The following is a 14,719-nucleotide window of genomic DNA, read 5'->3' as shown; positions in this document are numbered from 1 at the left end:
ACCACTATTTTGCATAGTACTTTTGTCATCTTGTGCCTTTGTATAAAATGAGTAATTGTTAATGTCATATCCACAGAAAGTAAACACATCAAAGTTAGGTCCTTGAGCTAGCCGTTGTAAAGTTTCAGAAACATTTAAATTTGTCCCAACATTCTTTTTGAACCACTCTATGAAAGTCTTATTATGCTCGTTCAACACCCATTTCTCAGGCACGCGAGGGTTGTTTCTCTTCACTAAGTCTTTGTGGGCATTTAAACAAGGAAGAACCTCATCAGTATTGTTTAATATATACAAATGCGCTTGAAGCACTTCTTCTCGCATCATGTTTTTTAGTTTTGTGCCTATTGTACCCTTCCCAGTACTTCGTCCCTCATGACGAGTCTTAGGAATGCCTATTGATTCATCTTGATACATGTATTCAGTACAAAACTCAATTGCTTCGTCTACAATGTACCTTTCTATGATGGATGCTTCTGGACGATATTGGTTCTTCACATACCCTTTTAGTATCTTCATGTATCGCTCAATTGGGTACATCCACCTCAAAAAGACAGGTCCACACAATCTAACCTCCGTAACCAAGTGGATGATCAAGTGAACCATAATGTCAAAAAATGAAGGAGGAAAATACATCTCTAATTGACACAATATTAGAACAGCTTCATCTTCTAGTTCATCCAACTTCTGAGGATCAATTACTTTGTTGCATATGCCATTGAAAAATAAGCAAAGCCTAGTTATGACTTGTCTCACATTTTTAGGTAAAACATCGCGTATAGCGATAGGAAGAAATTGTTGCATCAGTACATGACAATCGGGAGACTTCAAGCCAACTAATTTCAAATCTTTCATTGATACTAGACTTTTTACATTGGAAGAGTAACCGTGCGGCACTTTGACACCATGTAAACACTCACAAAAACTTGTTTTCTCCTTTTTTGACAAAGTGTGACATGCTGGGGGCAAATATGTCCTCTTACCCTTAGATTGTGGATATAATTGTTGTCGTATCCCCATGAGTTACAAATCTAGACGGGAGTTGAGCCCATCTTTTGTCTTGCCCTGAATATTGAGAAGCGTGCCGATTACACTATCACATACATTTTTCTCAACATGCATGAAATCAATGCAATGTCTAACATCAAGAACCTTCCAATATGGAAGATCAAATAATATCGACTTCTTCTTCCATATGTTTGTATCTTTTGACTGTTTTTTAGTCTTACCAAGTACCACATTTAAATTTTTCACTCGTTCATAAACTTCATCACTAGTTAATACAGTAGGAGCAATGTCATATTCTTGATATCCATTAAAAGCTTTCTTTAACCTTCGATATGGATGGTTAGGTTTAAGAAACCTTCGATGGCCAAGGTAAACTGTCTTCTTCCAATTGTCGCCACCGGCCCGAAACGGGCTTTCGGCATTCGCGAAGGATGGTTGGACTCTTTTATTTGTTTAAAAATATGGATTGCTAAAATGACTTATTCTCAAACTGAGACCTCGTCAAACGAGCAATTTTATTAAAAGGCTCACCAATCCATGTTAATCCCAAGCGGGACCCTCCATGGATTAGTGGTTTTCATAAAAAGGAAGGGTTCATGGAGTCGCCACCAATGTTTTACTCAAAACATTGGAAAAAGAAGTTTAAGGCAATCGATTCAAAAATCGACTTCGGCCATTACAACCAGAGTCGGGTAAGGGAGTCGGTTACGCGTGGGGAAGGTGTTAGCACCCCACAGCGCCCCTTTCGGGTTCCCTATGACAGATTATTTCTAAAATTAATAGTGTGAAATTACTAAATTACCCCTATTTATTCTAAGCAATTATAAATTAACTATCTACATGATGACAGTTTAAATATGTACACACAGAAAGCGGTAAAAGAAGGGACTTTAAAGAGATAAACCTTTGAAGCGTGCTTTCTTATATCTCTTGACAGAAATTGGGAAGCGTTTTGGCGTTCCCTCCCTCTACAAGACCGCTCGCTCCCTCCTATAAAATTTTAACTATGGAAATCCGGAGGATTTCCCTTCGACTAGGTTCGAGACTCAAGCAAATGGCTCGTGACTCAAGAACTTCGTCGGATCAACTCTCCGAGTGATTTCTAGGCAGAGCACTGCTCAAAAAAACCCAGAATCCTCAAGAAGAGGGTTAAAACTCAGTGTCCAAGTGTAGAATGACGTCCCATTGACATCATATTTATAGGGATGAGGCTCAATACGGTCTCTGGGGGTCAATACGGTCCGTATTGAAGTTTTGAACTACAATACGGCCGTATTGAATTAAATACGGCCGTATTGAAGTTCAAAAACCTCAATACGGCCGTATTGAAGTTCAGTGCAGCCGTATTGAGTTCAAAAACCTCAATACGGCCGTATTGAAGTTCAGTGCAGCCGTATTGAGTTCAGTGCAGCCGTATTGAAGTTCAGAAACTTCAATACGGCCGTACTGAACCCTTGGGAGGCCGTATTGGGCTTCATTCCCTCCACTTTCTTATTTTTTTGCTACTCTAAGACCTCTAAACCTATAGAGAACCCTCCTTGGGCCTTCTGGAAGTCCTTCTGGCTGATCTTCCTTCAGTCTTCGAGAGTCTTCAAGCTTTATTTCCGACCCGGACAATTTTAGGGGTCTACAGCTGCCCCCCCTTTACTTAGTCGGACGGCCTTTTGGTGTACCGGCTGACAAGTAAAGGAGTTGACCCAATTGTCCGGGTGATGTGCCAACCTTCTGACTTGTAGCGTCTTCCGGTGGAAAATTGTTGAGTAGCCTCTCCAGGTTGAGTTTGCCCTCTTCAGGGTGAGTATTAGTCGTCGCCTCTCCAGGCTCATTGCATACCTCGGTGCTCTGGACATCTGGGTAGCTGAGTATTGCCTCTCCAGGCTTGTGCATACCTCGGTGCTCTGGACATCTGGGTAGCTGAGTATTGCCTCTCCAGGCTTGTGCATACCTCGGTGCTCTGGACATCTGGGTAGCTGAGTATTGCCTCTCCAGGCTTGTGCATACCTCGGTGCTCTGGACATCTGGGTAGCTGAGTATTGCCTCTCCAGGCTTGTGCATACCTCGGTGCTCTCGACAACTGGGTAGCTGAGTATTGCCTCTCCAGGCTTGTGCATACCTCGGTGCTCTCGACAACTGGGTAGCTGAGTATTGCCTCTCCAGGCTTGTGCATACCTCGGTGCTCTCGACAACTGGGTAGCTGAGTATTGCCTCTTAGGCTTGTGCATACCTCGGTGCTCTCGACAACTGGGTAGCTGAGTATTGCCTCTCCAGGCTTGTGCATACCTCGGTGCTCTCGACAACTGGGTAGCTGAGTATTGCCTCTCCAGGCTTATGCATACCTCGGTGCTCTCGACAACTGGGTAGCTGAGTATTGCCTCTCCAGGCTTGTGCATACCTCGGTGCTCTCGACAACTGGGTAGCTAAGTATTGCCTCTTAGGCTTTGAGATGATTTTGTCTTCACAGTCCACGATGCTGCTTCGACGGTTTTTCTGATTTTGTGCCGCTGAGGGCTGGATAACGCAGGGATCCGTCTAGGGGATGTGCAGTCATTCATAGGTTCCTGTGCCCCAACTTGCATTGCATTGTTGGTACCCATGGGGAATTTCTGTTTCCTTGGGGTGTAGACACAGATGCTCTTCTTGAATTGAGCGATGCCTTATGTTTGGCTAACGTCCTTTGACGTTAGTGGAGTATCCCGGTTGTCCTTATTCGGGTGACTCTTTTTGATTTTCTGGTTTTATTGCCTCTGTGTAGGCTGTTATCCGCTAGGGGATTTTGTCATTGGTTGTGATTGGCCTCTTCTGTTAGGCGTATCAGCTTGACGTTCAATGATTGGCTGAGAGCCGGATTCCATTTGGGGAATGATTATTGATCTTTTGGATTTTTGATTTTTGATTTTTTTTTTTTTTTTTTTTTTTTTTTTTTTTTTGAAGGAGTGCCTCTTGTGTAGGCGACTGGGGATTTGAAGTTCTCATGTATCCCAGAGTATTATTTAGAAAGCCTCTTCAGGCTTAGCTTCACTCGTCGTTCGAGTTGGAAAGCTATCTTCCACTAAGGAAGTTCAAGTCTTTTGACTCAAATTTTCTTGATGGATGATCACGCTTCCTTTGGGGAATTTTGCTGATCTTGTTTTGATAGCTTTCACTGGGGAATTTGGCCCGAGAATGAAAGCTAAAATATCTCTGGGGAGTATTATTTCGACAAGCCTCTCCAGGCTCAATTATTCTTTGATGAAGAAGAGTATTATTTCAGTGAGCCTCTCCAGGCTCAATTATTCTAAGAGAGTATTCTTTCGGCAAGCCTCTCCAGGCTCAGTTATTCTGAGAGAGTATTATTTCGGCAAGCCTCTCCAGGCTCAGTTATTCTGAGAGTATTATTTCGGCAAGCCTCTCCAGGCTCAATTATTCTGTACGAGTATTATTTCGGCAAGCCTCTCCAGGCTCAGTTATTCTGAGAGTATTATTTCGGCAAGCCTCTCCAGGCTCAGTTATTCTGAGAGTATTATTTCGGCAAGCCTCTCCAGGCTCAGTTATTTTGTACGAGGCGATTGATTTTCTAAATCTTTTGCCTTTTTTGTCGTTTTTGGCTTTTCCTGTATTTTTTTTGCCTTTTTTGTCATTTTTTGGCTTTTTCTGTATTTTTGCCTTTTTGTCTTCTTTTTTTTTTGGCCTTTTCTGTTGACTGCTGTCATACACAAGCAATTTTTCTATTTTTCTATTTTATGCAATTGCCTCATGATAAGGTCTTTGAATGTGCAATTAGTGTGTGTGTGATGCACAAATGCAAGTTTTATTATTTAATGTTTTTTTTTTTTTTTTTTTTAGAAAAATGAATGGCTCTCCCTATCCTCCTTTTCTTGGAGGAATTTCTGTCATCGACGTGAGGGAATATTTTTGTGAGCCTTTTATGCAGGAGATTATGGATTTTATAGGAACCCCTCCAATTTTTCTTTATTGACCGATTATTAAGGAATTTCATACAATTTTTTAGAAAGACCAATTTAGAGGCATAATCACATGGTCAAGAGAGAAAAGAAACAAATGGATATTTTATTTGATATTCAAAAATGTTTTTACAGAAAGATTTGCAAAGGGAATTTCTGAAGAATGGCTGGCCAGGGTAGGCTATATACATTTTTAGCTTAAACAATTATATCTGTAATTGTCGCTCTTCCCGTTCCCTTAATCGCTTCGGGTGAGATGCCTGAGCCAGGAGCGTAGATGCTGCAAGACGCTCGCTTCTAGAAGATAATCACTTGAACCGCCTTTTGGTTTTCGATTCAAGTGACCGTTGCTTGCTTTGCTTTTACATCTTATTCTTTTGCCCCTAACTTTTGCCTAGGACGTATCCTAGCGGGGATAATTTTGCCTTTGTTTTGCCTAGTACCCTTGTACTGGCGGGCTTTTTGTTTTGCCCTAACTTTTGCCTAGGATGCCCTTTTTCGGGTTTTCATCCTAGCGGGCTTATGCAAGCAACGTCTTCAAGCATAGTACTTCTTTACCACGTCAGTGTTGACTGGGTATCGAAGTTCTTCTCTATCCATGTCTGTGAGGATCAATGCTCCTCCTGAGAAGGCTCGTTTTACCACGTATGGTCCTCCGTGATTTGGGGCCCACTTTCCGATTTTGTCCTTTCGAGTTGGTAGCAATTTCTTCATTACCGACTCTCCCTCATGGTAGACTCGAGGGTGGACTTTTCTTGTCAAAAGCCTTTTTGATTTTCCTCTGATAGGCTTGACCATGGCATATGGCGTTCAGCCATTTTTCTTCAATGAGGTTCAACTGGTCATACCGGCTTTGAACCTATTCTTCTTCGGAAAGTTTTGCTTCCATAATTACCCTTAAAGAAGGTATCTCGACTTCGACGGGTAGAACTGCCTCCATCCCATGAACGATGGAGAATGGAGTAGCTCCTGTAAATGTACGTACTGAAGTCCTATAGCTATGAGGAGCGAAGGGTAACATCTCGTGCCAGTCTCTAAATAAGACAACCATCTTTTGCACTTTTTTCTTGATGTTCTTATTGGTTGCCTTGACTGTCCCATTCATCTTCGGCCGATATGGGGAAGAGTTATGGTGTTGGATCTTGAATTCTTGGCACAGTTCTTCCACCATTTTATTATTCAGATTAGATCCATTTTCAGTGATGATTTATTTCTCCATGCTTCCACTAGATTATCCTAAAATCTTTTGGGACAAGAGAGAAGAGAAAGGAAAGATATTTTTGTTCTGAAGTTTGTGTTTTAGAGGGGATTTATTTTTCAAAAATGATTTTTGTAAGAATGGATGGCCAAGGTAGGCTTATGTGTTTAGGCTTGTTTGATTAAACACTTATGAAGTTAAAAAGTCGTGTTGTGATTCGACAACTTGGATAGCTTCCCTTGAACCTTTCTTGAATTCGAATTCGGCTCATGGTACCATCATGGATTTCTTTTATTTTTTTGATTGTCCTTATTTTTGCCTAAAACACCCTTTTGTGGTGTTTTAGCGGACTTTTGTTTTTGTTTATTTTTGCAACCCTAACTTTTGCCTAGGTCACCCTTTCGTGGGATTCCTAGCGGGTTCTTTGCTCTTATTTTTGCGCAGTCCCCTTTTTGGGTTTTCTGCCGAGCTTCTTTTATTTTAAAGGATTTATTTTTATCCATGATGGCACTTGTCGAGGCCAAGGGAGGTGCTCCAAGTTGTCACACACACTTCCACATAAAAAATGATGCGGGTTTATTATTATTAAGATGATTTTAACCTCATTCGTGTTTATTCAAACAGGGTTAAAAATAATGTGGTTTAGAATTTTATTATAAGCAAGAAAAGAAGCAATGAAGAATGATTTTATTATAATCATAGCGGAAACATGTGTCCTTATTTCATCACTGATATGGGTCCCAATGTTGACCTCTTTTATCTCTCGGCCATGCCCCAAATTCACAGTCTCCAATTTTCTCTTGACGAGCTTCTTGATCTAGCAATCTTTGCAGATCTGGAGAAATGGTCTCCTCATCACTGTCCAACTCAACCCATTCGTCCTCAACTTTGGATCTCGGTCAGAGCGAACAATTACAGACATAATTATTTTATTGGTTCTGTTTAGGTTTAGAATTATTAATGTTAATGAGGAAGGAGAGAAAAGAACAAAAAAAAGAGAGTAATGTGAAAATGCCTCTTTATTGATATGTATTAAAACTGTACAAAAACCCTTATTTACATGAAAAGGTTCTCATGATCTCGGGTACTGATCATGAGTCCCTAAAAGAAAAGAAAAATATGAAGGGGCCCTATCGTGGCTTGCCATTATCTATTCCTGCTTTGGTAGAGGATTCTTGCTCACGTCGGGCGCTGTCGAATCGAAGGTGACCCACCCAACATCAATAAGGTCTTGGACCTTATATTTGAGAACTTTACAATTCTCCGTTGAATGCCCCGGTGCCCCCGAATGGTATAGACATTTGTCTTGTGGTTTGTACCAATCGGGGTATGGTGGATCAAATTTCCTCGGTGGAACATAAGCTAGAAGACGCGCTTCTACTAGCTTCGGCAGGAGGTCGCTATATGTGGTCGGAAGTTTATCAAACTTCCTCACAGGGTTGTATTGCGACTTTCCCGACTTCGAAGTGGAAGAAGATGAAGAAATATTTATGGTGTTGACTCCTCCCTCCTTCTTCTTCCCGAAGGCCTTCTTAGCTTCATATGATTGGGAAGGCTTAGCCAGCTTCCCACTTTTAAGTCCTTGTTCCACTCTCTCCCCGATGGTGATGATGTCCGAGAAGAGTGTTGTCGTGTTCCCTATCATCTTGTCATAATAGGGACCGGTCAACGAGTTTATGAATAAGGACACCGTCTCCTTATCCGACAGCAGGGGCTCTATCTGTGCCGCCAACTCCCTCCATCGTTGGGCGTACGCCTTGAAAGATTCGTCATTTTTCTTACTCAAGGCTTGAAGATCTGACCTATCGGGTGTTAGGTCGATGTTGTATTTATAGCGCTTGAGAAAGGCGTCGGCCAACTGCCTCCATGTGTGTACTAGATTTCCATCTAGCTGCATATACCAGTTGAGCGCAGTATCAGCCAAGCTCTCTTGGAAGCAGTGGATCACGAGCTTTTCGTTTGTGGCATATGCAGCCATCTTTCGGCAGTACATGGTGAGATGACTCTTGGGGCAAGTCGATCCCACGTATCTCGGGAAATCTGGCACTTTAAATTTAGGAGGAAATTGAATATCCCTCACTAAGCACATGTCGGCGGCATCTTTAATATCGAAATCATGCCCCTCCATAGCCCTCAGTCGATCCTCTAGGGCGTGGAATTGTTCCTTTGAAACCTCGGGCTCTTTGATTACAATTCCAGCCCCTATAGGTATGGCGTGTGGAGGCTCTTCTTCATGCACCTCCTCTTCCTCATGATGGGACCCATGGTCACTGTGGTGAGACTCATGTACATTATGATGACGCATGAGTTCCATCATTTGCGCCATTTGTTCTTTGAGCTGTGAGAGCTCGGCTGTAAGCTTCTTATTTTGGTCCTCCAGCGCTTCCATCTTCTTGATTTTCTGCGCGCGTGTGAGGACAGAGAGATGACCAGCCACTTTCTAAAATGAATGTTTTAATCTAATTAGTTTATTTATGGGATGAATACGCTCTTGACATGAGCTTGATAACCCTCCATTTTTAAGGCGCTGCCTTTTTAAAACGGAATGTTACCACCCTCCTTGACTTATAATCCCTCCCCAACGGAGAATCTCGATAATTATGGGTCTCTTTTACTCATGTCAAGAGGTATTGGTGAACCTAGAATGCATGGCTTATGAGGATGCATGATATCTTATTGGTAATGATGCACATGCTCCTCACTTTTATTATATTTTCACACATTGGTTTTTCCTCTCATGTCATGACATTTTCATGCATGGGGATTTATTCTTAGACCTTACCACGAGGTTATTTATTAATGCACAAACAATTGCACATAAGCATTTACACAAACAATTCACTCATCCACGAACAGTCACGAGCGAATCACGAGGTAGGGGTCTCCTGCAGAAAAGTGCATATTCAAGGAGGTTCTAACTGTTCTCACTTGGTCAAAGGCCCCCAAGGTGCCCCCATTATAGGGACCCAATTCCTCTCGTCGTAAGTCGATGGAAAGTTCCAACGCACTGTCGGACTTGAGTTCATGGTTATCACCTTGAGTGATGCTTTCCGACAACGGTCTACGGGCACCTATAGACCCATTCGACAACCGGCCGTACTAACATCCACTCCCTATGGATTACCACTCATGCCCCCGGGTATAGAGGGAACTGTTGTGTGCAAAGGTTTGTGTGCAATTTATATTTCAAACAATTGCGGAAATTAAACATACAACAGTTATTTAAAGCCACAAAAATAAATCATGTTATCATACAAGTAAGGGGTAATAAAGTAATTTTTAACTATTATTTGTTAAAAATAATCTGTCACTAAATGGTACTGACTCTCGAGGCTTCCCCAGCAGAGTCGCCATCTGTCGCCACCGGCCCGAAACGGGCTTTCGGCATTCGCGAAGGATGGTTGGACTCTTTTATTTGTTTAAAAATATGGAATGCTAAAATGACTTATTCTCAAACTGAGACCTCGTCAAACGAGCAATTTTATTAAAAGGCTCACCAATCCATGTTAATCCCAAGCGGGACCCTCCATGGATTAGTGGTTTTCATAAAAAGGAAGGGTTCATGGAGTCGCCACCAATGTTTTACTCAAAACATTGGAAAAAGAAGTTTAAGGCAATCGATTCAAAAATCGACTTCGGCCATTACAACCAGAGTCGGGTAAGGGAGTCGGTTACGCGTGGGGAAGGTGTTAGCACCCCACAGCGCCCCTTTCGGGTTCCCTATGACAGATTATTTCTAAAATTAATAGTGTGAAATTACTAAATTACCCCTATTTATTCTAAGCAATTATAAATTAACTATCTACATGATGACAGTTTAAATATGTACACACAGAAAGCGGTAAAAGAAGGGACTTTAAAGAGATAAACCTTTGAAGCGTGCTTTCTTATATCTCTTGACAGAAATTGGGAAGCGTTTTGGCGTTCCCTCCCTCTACAAGACCGCTCGCTCCCTCCTATAAAATTTTAACTATGGAAATCCGGAGGATTTCCCTTCGACTAGGTTCGAGACTCAAGCAAATGGCTCGTGACTCAAGAACTTCGTCGGATCAACTCTCCGAGTGATTTCTAGGCAGAGCACTGCTCAAAAAAACCCAGAATCCTCAAGAAGAGGGTTAAAACTCAGTGTCCAAGTGTAGAATGACGTCCCATTGACATCATATTTATAGGGATGAGGCTCAATACGGTCTCTGGGGGTCAATACGGTCCGTATTGAAGTTTTGAACTACAATACGGCCGTATTGAATTAAATACGGCCGTATTGAAGTTCAAAAACCTCAATACGGCCGTATTGAAGTTCAGTGCAGCCGTATTGAGTTCAAAAACCTCAATACGGCCGTATTGAAGTTCAGTGCAGCCGTATTGAGTTCAGTGCAGCCGTATTGAAGTTCAGAAACTTCAATACGGCCGTACTGAACCCTTGGGAGGCCGTATTGGGCTTCATTCCCTCCACTTTCTTATTTTTTTGCTACTCTAAGACCTCTAAACCTATAGAGAACCCTCCTTGGGCCTTCTGGAAGTCCTTCTGGCTGATCTTCCTTCAGTCTTCGAGAGTCTTCAAGCTTTATTTCCGACCCGGACAATTTTAGGGGTCTACACCAATTATGAAATTGATGATAACAAGTTCCCTCTTCACAAATAGGGCAAGCTTTATGCCCTTTAACACTATACCCGCACAAGTTTCCATATGCTGCGAAGTCATTGATTGTGCAGAACAACATGGCATGCAACTTGAATGATTCACTTGAATACCCATCAAACACATCAATTCCCTCCTCCCACAACATCTTTAAGTCTTCGACCAACGGACTTAAATAAACATCAATGTCATTTCCTGGTTTCCTTGGACCAGAAATCATCATAGATAACATCACATATTTGCGTTTCATGCATAACCATGGAGGTAAGTTGTAAATTATCAACAAAACAGGCCATGAACTATGCTTTGTGCTTAAATTACCAAACGGATTCATTCCATCTGTAGCTAGTCCAAGCCTAACATTTCTTGGCTCCTTACCAAAATTTGGAAACATAGAATTAATTTTTTTCCATTGCAAACAATCTGCTGGATGCCTAAGTTGTCCATCACATTTCCTCTCATCTTCATGCCATCTCATCAACTTTGCATCATCTGCATTAGCAAACAAACGCTTCAATCTTGGAACAATTGGCAAATACCATAAAACCTTCGCTGGAGGACCCTTACTGCTAATATCATAATCAAAATCACCTTGCTTCTTTTTATATCGTGACAACCCACACCTTGGACATTCATGCAAGCCTTCAAACTCACCATGATATAACATACAATCATTTGGGCATGCATGTATCTTCTTATACTCTAAACCCATGGGACACAACACTTTTTTTGCCTCGTAGTTACGACTAGGCAATGTGTTACCTTCTGGAAGCATTTCTTTCAGCAACTCTAACAATTCTGTGAAACTTTTATCACTCCACCCATGTCTCGCCTTCAAATTAAACAATCTCAATACCGCTGACAATCTTGTGAATTTTGTGCAATTTGGATATAACGTCTTCTCTGAATCTCTGCATAAAGTTTCATACATATGTGCTCTCTTGAATGATTCTGGACCAACATCACGAATCATCTCCTCAAGCCAATCATCCATATCTACCTCTTGTGTAAAATTTTGAGTTTGAGTTTCAGCTGACACATTTGGAATGTCAATATTTTCACCATGCCATATCCAACGTGTATAATTCTTAAGAAACCCGTCACATAGAAGATGTTCCCTTATAACATGAAGTTCTAAACGACTCCCATTACAACAATTAACACAAGGACAAAAAAACTTTCCATTCATATCATCAATACCATTATGTATTACATATTCAATAAAATATTCAACTCCAGTCTCATATTGCTCACTTATGCGTGGTGCTCGTATCCAACTTCGATCCAATAACCAACTTCGATCCATAAGTTATGTTTTCTATCAAAAAGATAAACCATGGATGTCAATCTCACTATTTTATACAAGGTGTGACCCTATCCCATTCAAGATTTTATTTTATACTTGATCAATATGTACTAGTACAATCCATTTTCTTAAACTTGACAAAATTTTGACAGCATTTTGAATTGGTCTCTAAGTACATGAAATGAAAGTGGTGACAACAAATTATATACACCACAATCAAATATGCACTCAAAGAACAACACAAAATGCAATAAACCAAAATTTAATCAAATTTAAGATGAGACTTAACTTGTACGTGTCAAACAAGTATAAAGAAAAGTACTCATCCCAAACTGTCCAACAAGACAATTCTAGATTAAATATAAATGATTAAATAAATTTAATCATTTGTATTTAATCTCAAATGAGAAACTAAGGTTCACTGTGCATAAACTAAATATATAATAGACAAGAATTATAGAGAAAAAAAAAGTGCATGTGTTTCAAAGATTCAAATAATAAATCAAGTATGTTTATTTATAATCTTTTTTTTCATTTTATTTAAACTAAATGACTTGTTACATTATTTCATTGCAATTTTTTATCAAACCAAATAAACTAAAAACCTGCCATATATTTTTTTATAATTTTTTATTCTATTTCTTTTTTTTTTTTATTTTAGTAAATTTTACCGATCAGCGTGACGATCCTCCCGCACTCTAGGTTCTTCAGAATGAGAAGGTCTTGAATGATGTTGCTCCCTGAACAAATACCCATCAAGATATTAAGCACCTCATACATATAGAATGTCATAACAATTAACATTTTCAGTTAACTTTTGATTTTTTTCTACACCTCATACATATTATAGAATATCGTAATAATTAACATTTAATTTTTTTATGTTAAACAGTGATATATGTAACGAGGAATTGAATCGAAGCTTGTATGGCTATTTGAGATGGGAATGAATTTTCTTTATAAGGGTTTTGTTGTATTAAATTTGAGTTGTGAGATAGGATGTGATGTGTTTCTGGCTATGGTTTTTTTGGGATGCTACTATTTCTTGTACTGAGAACTCAGTTCAGTCCTTTGATCCACTATGAACTGGTTTTTTTTACAGGTTTTTCAGTCCTTTGATCGATTTTTTTCAAGGCTGGTTTTCTGGTTTATTTGGACCAAACTAAATAAATTCGTTGGTTTTCTAATCGATCCAGTTGTTCCAGTATTCAGAACACTAATTAATACAACTTACTTTGCAAATATAAAATAGCTTTTAGGTACACGCTATCAGAATAGTAAACAGTCATACATTCTTTTAATTATGCTTTCCTAACAAAGTGATTAGAATCGGTTGTGATTATTTTATTTCACTGAAACATATGCCAATGTAAAAGCTATTTTCTTTTTTGGTTGAGAATGAATTACACCTATATTGCACGTGAGATGCCATTTTAATGACTATCTTTGTATTCTATATTGTTTGATCTGTCTTCTTTCTAAAAAACAATAGAATACCAATAAATTTCTGCCACAAGGAAAGAAAATACGACCTGAATATGTGGCACTGGACTTGAACCAAGTAGAAAAAATTGTCCTCCCAACTCCAATGTTAGAAATATCGCATGTTTAATAAGATGAACACCTTTTTGTGGAACCAATCTTGTTATACAGCCAACCTATCAAAGAAGATAATAGAAACATTAAATCAATAAAGCGTCTTAAATTTTAAAAATAAGTAATAAATTGTTAACAATTAAATGAGTAACATATAATTTGAAAATTCAAGATAAAGAGCATTGTTTCTCCGTATGTATGAAAGATACGTATCAAGCAAGCGTATAATGATGCTGTAAATCAACACATAAGGTCGTTAACTTACAAGTCAAAGAATTTAAAAAATTAATCAAATATGTTAAAATTATGCGCAGTTCATGAATCATATGTTAAATGAGTCAATGTATCACTGATACACCAAGTTCAGATTTGGGAAATTATTTTATATTAATTTTGGATTAGACAATTTTATGTTACAGTGTGACAGGTCTGACAGTTATAGTGATATATAAATATTGAGACAAACTTGTAGAAGACTAATTAAGGTGTTAGGTGTTTAGAAATTGTTAGGTGTTTAGAAAACTCATAAAAAGCTAATCCATATGTGAAAATGCTTATAGATTAGTGTTTGGAACAGGTTATCTATGTCCTGCCTTGAGTATAGCAGTGAAGACAATGAGAAAGGGCGAGGTGGCAAAACTAGCTACGAGATTCTCTAGTAAGTTAATTGAAGTCATGTTCTGTGTTTGATGAAATATGCTTGTGTTGTCATAATTAGTACCATGTAGTAATATATCATAACATAACTCGCAGATGGGCTCAGCCAAGATTCAAATAGAACCACTGAGCTAGATGGTTGTTTCTTACCAAATTCTAATTTAAGTAGCATCAAGCTTGAGCTTGTATCATGGAAAATTGTTACTGATGTCACGGGAGATAAGAAGATACTAAAAAAAAATTAACAGAGTAGGTGAAGGGTTTGATCGTCCTAACGAGGGATCCCAAGTGAAAGGTAATCTATATCACAAGAACATGATCTTGGCAACACCAAAAGTGGTATTTTGGCAATTATAAAAAAAAATGTTAATTAGACA

The 14,719-nt window shown here is 39.4% G+C and overlaps 1 protein-coding gene across 1 annotated transcript; it reads right to left on the bottom strand.

Annotated features, from left to right (window-relative positions):
• Positions 1–1,020: 1,020 nt before the first annotated feature.
• On the bottom strand, positions 1,021–11,777 carry LOC145950445 (uncharacterized). Its single transcript, XM_083061535.1, has 2 exons — positions 10,816–11,777; positions 1,021–1,270 (listed from the first exon to the last, which is right to left on the bottom strand). Exons 1-2 carry the CDS (start codon positions 11,775–11,777, stop codon positions 1,021–1,023), a joined length of 1,212 nt encoding a protein of 403 aa, XP_082917661.1.
• Positions 11,778–14,719: the final 2,942 nt, after the last annotated feature.

The sequence above is a fragment of the Cajanus cajan genome, chromosome 8 (genome assembly GCF_000230855.2).
Source record: "Cajanus cajan strain Asha chromosome 8, NIPB_CcT2T_4, whole genome shotgun sequence".
Classification (NCBI taxonomy): Eukaryota; Viridiplantae; Streptophyta; class Magnoliopsida; order Fabales; family Fabaceae; genus Cajanus; species Cajanus cajan.
This window is presented reverse-complemented; position numbering and strand designations above follow the sequence as displayed.

Coding starts and splice junctions, on each gene's coding strand:
- LOC145950445 (XM_083061535.1), bottom strand. CDS start 11,777: ATGGATGATTGGCTTGAGGAGATGATTCGTGATGTTGGTCCAGAATCA. Junction 1,271..10,815: donor GCATATGGAAACTTGTGCGG/GTATAGTGTTAA, acceptor TGTATTAACTAG/TGATGAAGTTTATGAACGAG.